We start from the raw sequence: 6,859 nt of genomic DNA, 5'->3' as shown, positions 1-6,859 counted from the left end.
CGAACAATGTGAACGAAGTGTACTCAAAAAGTTAGTATTTAGTACAGAAGTGCGCGATTTGGAACACACTACATGTCTGTAGCAAACTAACTCATCGGGGTTTCTGCCGTTATTTGGATCGAGCTATCGGCTTTTCTCCGTTGACTGTCCAGTCTTTAGGTCGGTAACATATGAACGGTGCTCGTCGTCTTCTTCTTCTTCTTGTGGAATTCCGGCAGTGTTCTTCTTCTGTCCATTACCGGCAGACTAGGACAGAGTTGCTGCATTACTGCCCCCCGCTGGTGATGAGGACAGTCTCGTCCTGGACCTTTATTTTCCTAAAATCTCCGTGGATTTGACCAAGAAAAATTCTGAAAATAGGCTATTTAAATTGTGAAATGTGTAACCATTATTCAACTTTAACATACACAGTTAAACGGGCATATAAATAAATAAAGTTTTGCTAAATTTAATTTTAAAAAGTGTACAAATTATTGTTAGGTGATTTGTATGGCCTTATAAACAATGACATCCTAGATGGGTGCAATAAAATAACTAGTAATTAGGCATGGTGTTCGCTGTGCAAATTTAAAATAACTTTCAAAGGATGGGAAAAAAAGTATATTTTTACACAACAGGTGTATGATGTTCACTCAGAAATCTTTCTCAACTGTGAGTCTGGTTTTCACTCTGCAGCCTGTTAGTCCATAAGCGAAGTTGTGCCTCCATCTAGTGGCTGAAACTAAGAGCTGTCTTCTCCATTTCTCCGCTTTTCACTTGACTGTCCCTTTCAGAGTCAAAGTCCAATTCTTAAAAACTAAATTGAATTGCTTCTCATTTAAAGGTCCCATGCAATAGTGTTCTTTAGATGCTTTTATATAGACCTTAGTGGTCCCTAATACTGTATCTGAAGTCTCTTGTATGTAGACCATAGTGGTCCCCTAATACTGTATCTGAAGTCTCTTTATATAGACCTTAGTGGTCCCCTAATACTGTATCTGAAGTCTCTTTTATATAGACCTTAGTAGTCCCCTAATACTGTATCTGAAGTCTCTTTTATATAGACCTTGTTGGTCCCTAATACTGTCTCTGAAGTCTCTTTTATGTTGACTTCAAGGCACCTAACCCTAACCCTAACCTTAAAGTGGTGGTTGGGAGTAATTTCACCCTAGGGTCCTTTGCATCATTGGGCTAGTTAGCCCTAACATTGGGCTAGTTAGCGCTATCTGCTGAATGGCTTAGTACAGGCGCTAATGGAACCAACTGTGTATCTCCACTACAAATACCCAGAATCGTACCAGACTTCTACAGTAGTAGTAGTAAGATTTATTCGATCAAAAAACAGGTGGGAAACATCTGGCAATCACAAGAGCAGGAAAGACCAAAAGACAGGAAGTAAAACAAGACACAAAACAAAACAGCAAATGGAGCAAAAAACTAAAACAGAAAAACGAAAATTAGAACAAACAGCAAAACCATAATACTATGATATGTAGTGCAAATAACATAATGAAGTATACTTAAAATATCAGTGTAAGTAGTTAAATAAGTAATTTAATTAAATAATTTAGAAATCATTTTAGTCCCCCCCTCTCTTACCTCACAGTGGTTTGGTCCACTGCCTGCTGTACATTACCCATCTGCCCTCACAATCTGCTCCTGACTGGCTAGTAATCCTTACCTAGGTACTGTCAGGGCCCTCATACTCTGCTCCTGACTGGCTAGTAGTCCTTACCTAGGTACTGTCAGGGCCCTCAAACTCTGCTTCTGACTGGCTAGTAGTCCTTACCTAGGTTCTGCTAGGGCACGCCCTCATTCTCTGCTGCTGACTGGCTAGTTGTCCTTACCTATGTACTGACAGGCTCCTGACAGGCTACACACATTTGCATGGGTTATACCATGTGAGGGAGGTCTCCCCTCCCAAATAGAGTTAGTTGGGTGAGTCCATAGCCAGTCTTCTTTCAGAAAGTTTTCCCAGAGGCTTAATGATTAGCATTAGCAACGTAATTATTCATGGGTAGATGAAGAAATGGTATGTGCAGAAAGGAAGAAGAATAAAGTTGAAAGTAGTGTGATAAATGTTTCTCGGCTAATACTTAAAACACTTTTACAAAACACCACAGATACCAGAGTCAACAATATAAATTATATAGTTACAATCAAACTGTAGACATTAGATCAATGTGCTTCTTTTTGGAAGAGATACATTTTAAAATGCGTTGCATTGCATGTAAAAGATAGATATCTAAAAGAAGAGTTTCCAGATCATTTATGCATGCCGAAGGTTTGAGATAGGTTTAAGGCGTGCCATGTCTCAGCTGTCACAACAGTGTAAATGTGTGCTCTTTCAAAGCTATTGAAGTCAGTGCATGAACAGATAGTATAAGCTCCCATGTTGTCAACTAGAAGCCAGTCCCCCACGTGCAACTCAGAGATCCAGTAGTTGTCAGTTACTTTGTCAAAGCTGTCGCAGGTTGGACCCCAGATAACAGAGCAATAGCGCCGCTCGCTGCTGTCGACAACCTGTGTAGAGCAGAAATATTAAATAATGAATCCACATCACAGCCTTCGACATGGTGTTCCACATTTTATTTTAAACAAACAATTGTCCTTTAGGTCTTTAGTTAACTTTAGCCATTGGGGAGTAACCAGGGATGGGAATAACAGCATTACTAACGGTGTTACTTTATTCAGTAACAAGTAATCTAATTGCTTACTCTTCCCATCTTAATAACATCCTCCTCCTTCTCTCCATCTGTATGCAACCTCATCCCATTAGTGCATGTTACTAACTCAACTTCTTCCCTTTCCCGGAGTCTTGTGCTCTCTCATCCCTCCCCTCTCTCCTCCTATCACTTCCTGTAGGTGTTTCTGGCTCTGGAGCTGTGGAGTCTGGATCTGTGGTTGGAGTCACCTGCTCTTTTATGAAAAGCGCAATGAGATAACTGTTGTTGGGATTTGGCGCTATATAAATAAAATTGAAAAAAATGTAACACTGTTACCGTAACTGCCGAAAAATGCGGCGCGTTACTATAATCTTAGCTGTTTTTTTCATCAGACCAACTTGGTCTCAGAGCTGAGAGGCAAAGACTTTTTTTCTTCCTTGGTTAGTGGCCTGTGTACAAGACAAGGGGAAAAATGCTGACCATTGGCTGATGTAGAATAACATTTCATGGTAAGCCAATCAGAGGCTAGAGTTGGGCAAGTGTGTAACCATCAGGTCACTTATGTTATTTGCACTACAAAGAGTGTATATATTTGTTATGTATTTTTTCTATAGTGCTCAACAAGCATTATTTCATTTTGCCCAGTTTGATACATATTAAAAGTTCCAAAACATCTATCTTGTTATTTTTATCGATCCACTAGACATAATATCTACATGAATGGCATCTGATTGGAGGATAGTCTCACTTTGTCCCACAGCAACATTAAAACAGTTTCTGTTAATAATGTATTGTATCAAGTGTCCATTTCATCATTATATTCAGACTTATCATAAATAATTGAACATGCATATGGATTTTATGTTCCGTTAAAGAGGGGTGGAGGGGGAGGGTTAATTTTTGGGAGACGTAACTTGTAACTGTAACTAATTACTTTTTAAAAGTATCTTTCCCAACACTGGTAGTAACCACGCACAGATATTGTGGATAGCAACAATGTTAAATCATTGGCGTTGGACTTAATCGTGTGTTTTGCAGAATCGTCCAAAATTGCCTTTGTCACGTGGCGACAGGCTTTAATATTTACCCTGTGAAGATACGGTTTGAGGTTGGAGTGAGCAGGGTCGTTGATAATGCAACTCATGGAGCCGTACACTCCATCGTTCAGGTAGTACATCATCATTCTGTCAAGGCTTTCCTCACGGTCTGTAGAAAAGAATTCATGCAGATCAATCAAAGCAAAAGATGTTTGAAATGATAGGAAACTAATTTGATCTCTGGCCAACCAACTGCAACCAGGTGCCTTAGGTTCTGCGTTCTGAGTTCCTAACACCCTGCTAGCCAGGACTGGACTCAATCAGAGCCTGAATGGCCATTAATGAGGCTTCAGGACATATCTATACATTACCGCTATCTTCATCCATATCATCACTGATGACTCTTTTGGCAATGACATTGGCTGCCAGTGTGAAGGCAGATTCCACGTAGTAGCGGCCTGGCTCTGCAATAATCTGCACCCCACAGTCAGGTGGGAATAACTCATCCAGTGCTTCGTTAATGATGACTGAAAACTAGGAGGGAAAGCCACAGTGGGTTAATTGCATTTTTCCCAGGCCTTAAGCTGGGGTTCCACAGGGAGCTGGAATGAAAGCAGAGAGGAGCGATTTAATTGATTCCTTGTGAGAAGAGGGGCATGGGCAAAGTTTGCTGATGGTGCCAACAATGCCCTGGATGTTCTTGCTCTCCCAAATACGAGGTAGCCAATGAGAGGGCAGACTCATGATTAAGCCTTGAACATATGCTGTGTTTAACCCTTATGTTGTCCTCATGTTTTTCTATATCAATGTTCTTTTTAATCCCCCAAAATAACATGACTGATTACACACAACGCTCTTTGCCAAGTAAAAATCTCTACTTTCATTAATTTTGGGGTGTCTTATTCAATTTTGTAGCGTTTGAAAAAACTTTAAAGTGTTTTTGAAATAGCATTGAGTAAAAGTTGACATATTCCAGTCAGTGATTATCCATCAACATCCATTCCTTTCATTTTAGTCTAACTAATTCCTCATTTCTGCTTTTCTTACTCAAAAATTAGGTATAATTTCCTATAAATGAGGTTTATTGATCATAAAATCCCCCCCAAACTCAAAAAATTTAAAAACATCGATAAAAAGCATCAACAAAAGCGTTGATTTTCAATTTTGACAAGAAGATGACACAAGGGTTAAGTTTTCATTCCTTTTTTTCCACATTATTATCACCTTTTTGATATATTTATGATTTGTTTTGTTGTCTATATCTATTGATCTATATCTCTATCTATCTATATATATCTATAGTGATCTACTGTATCTCTATGTCTATGTATAGCTATCTATACAGTATCTATCTATCCATCCATCCAATCCACCTTTCTTGCTAGATTTGAGAAAAGCCGTGAATATCATTTTTTTTTTTAATTTTACCTCTTCAAATTTCTCTTTAAAGTCCCCGATCGCAGAGAATCCTCCCCCAATATCCAAGAGTCTCATCTGGAATCCGAGCAAATTCTGAAAAAAAGATCCATCAAAACTGTTTTTAAGTAAAACACTGTGACAATACCTCACTAAAAGTAAAAGTCCTGCATTAAAAAACGTACTTAAGTAAAATATTATAAGCCAGATTGACACGGTTACAGTACTCATTGTGAAGTGAAATGTTCCCTGTTAGTCAGATATTTCTGGATTAATATTCTTAATGTGGATTAATGTGTATGTTGCATTTTCCTGCTTGAAATGGTAATGATTCTGCTCATTTTAACTCCTTTAAATCCGGTTGGGTAGTTTATTTTACACTAACCAGATCTGAGGACACCTTTCTGTTAAAGACTAAGGTCCTTTTTTTAAACATAAAAACCTCAGAGACATTGCATTCCCTTACGCCACCATACTCCATGTAAATAAACAGTAATTTTAGCATCGTAAAACCCACTTCGTTCAAAGTCAAGAGCAACAAAATATAACTGTGAAAAGCCATTTGGGTCATCTTTCCACTTTTCCAACCATCACTACTCTAGTTTTGGTTGAAACAAACACACATGTTTCCATAAGGTTGTCAGACACGTAGAATATTAATCTGTCAGCGGCGCAACAAGCACTTTGGGGAACGTAAATACAAGCTGGACAATTGTCCTATTATCTTTCACTGCAGACAGCAGCAATCCTCCTTAACACACGGCCAAAATGGATTTTGTATGTCTGTTGACAGTATGCTTTGATTGATAGAGTAATAAAAAGGGATATCCAAAATAAAAATGTTTGACTTTAACGTAAACAGAACAAGAACGTTGAACCTGGTTTTATCTAGTGTTTACATTTTGCTTCTGGAAATGTATGCAAAATAATTAAGACAAAGCTGCATTTGCGTATTTAAAAGTTAAAGGTGCTCTGACAAGAAAATTAACGTTCAAAGTTTTGTTCAAATAAAATGAGACTAGCTCGCCCCTCACTCCTCCTCAGTTATTGGCAGGAACACGGTGTGTACACGCTTCATGGTGCAAGGTAGCAAAGTTAGTTTTTGTTGCAGTTTGTAGACCCTGGGCTGTTTACAGAGACCGCAATTTTTTACAGTGTGCCCTGGGGACAGGCAGCTCGCGGATAGGGAGGAGATGTTTGCTGAAGTTTGCTACTGGAGATATGTGGCTTACACTAGCCACTAAGGGCATGAAAACCTTTCAGACAAATGTATTGGAGTAAAAAGAACATATGCATCACATTGTATAAAATCCTAATGTGTCCTTAATACAGTCCTTGTAGGCTACTTAGGGACAGTTTGGTTATTATGCGAGGGGCTACCGGAGGCGTTTTGGGGTCCTCAGTCAAAAGAGACAAGCCATGTAATACATTTTTCTATGACCCTCCAAAATGATTGGGAAAAAATGTTCATGTTTTCATGAATACAAAAGTTGGATGAGCCTCCCCTCAACAAAGAATAAAAAGAAATTACCCTTCCGTTTTCCTCCGCTGGTCCATTTCATAAATACCCTTAGTTACATAATTTACAGTCACTGTGTGCAATATTTAATACTTGAAAAGTGGTAGTATCAAAAAAATGACACACAGGTTTTTGAAAACTATGACGTTCTTGTGTTCTAATTACTGTAATGCTGACTCACCGCCATGTCAAAGACGTGTCGGGCATCTGCGATGGCCTGTTTGAACACAGAGCCTGCAGTG

At 38.8% G+C, this 6,859-nt stretch overlaps 2 protein-coding genes across 2 annotated transcripts in view; both read right to left on the bottom strand.

Annotated features, from left to right (window-relative positions):
• LOC117939465 (zinc finger protein 345-like) overlaps positions 1 to 282 on the bottom strand; it is a 5,320-nt gene extending 5,038 nt beyond the window's left edge. The window contains exon 1 of the mRNA XM_034864834.1: positions 73 to 282. Coding sequence (XP_034720725.1) covers positions 73 to 74 — 2 coding nt within the window. The 5' untranslated portion in view covers positions 75 to 282. The remainder of the gene's footprint in view (positions 1 to 72) is intronic.
• Positions 283 to 2,203: 1,921 nt separating this feature from the next.
• Positions 2,204 to 6,859, bottom strand: part of LOC117939701 (ornithine decarboxylase-like) — a 5,254-nt gene continuing 598 nt past the window's right edge. The window contains exons 4-8 of the mRNA XM_034865191.1: positions 6,799 to 6,855; positions 5,111 to 5,194; positions 4,054 to 4,216; positions 3,733 to 3,851; positions 2,204 to 2,502 (exon numbers count right to left, since the gene is read on the bottom strand). Of these exons, the coding sequence (XP_034721082.1) occupies positions 2,245 to 2,502; positions 3,733 to 3,851; positions 4,054 to 4,216; positions 5,111 to 5,194; positions 6,799 to 6,855 (681 nt within the window). The 3' untranslated portion in view covers positions 2,204 to 2,244. The remainder of the gene's footprint in view (positions 2,503 to 3,732; positions 3,852 to 4,053; positions 4,217 to 5,110; positions 5,195 to 6,798; positions 6,856 to 6,859) is intronic.

Source organism: Etheostoma cragini, chromosome 24 (assembly GCF_013103735.1).
Source record: "Etheostoma cragini isolate CJK2018 chromosome 24, CSU_Ecrag_1.0, whole genome shotgun sequence".
Lineage (NCBI taxonomy): Eukaryota > Metazoa > Chordata > Actinopteri > Perciformes > Percidae > Etheostoma > Etheostoma cragini.
The sequence above is the reverse complement of the archived record's forward strand: the minus strand, read 5'-3'. Positions and strand labels throughout refer to the sequence as shown.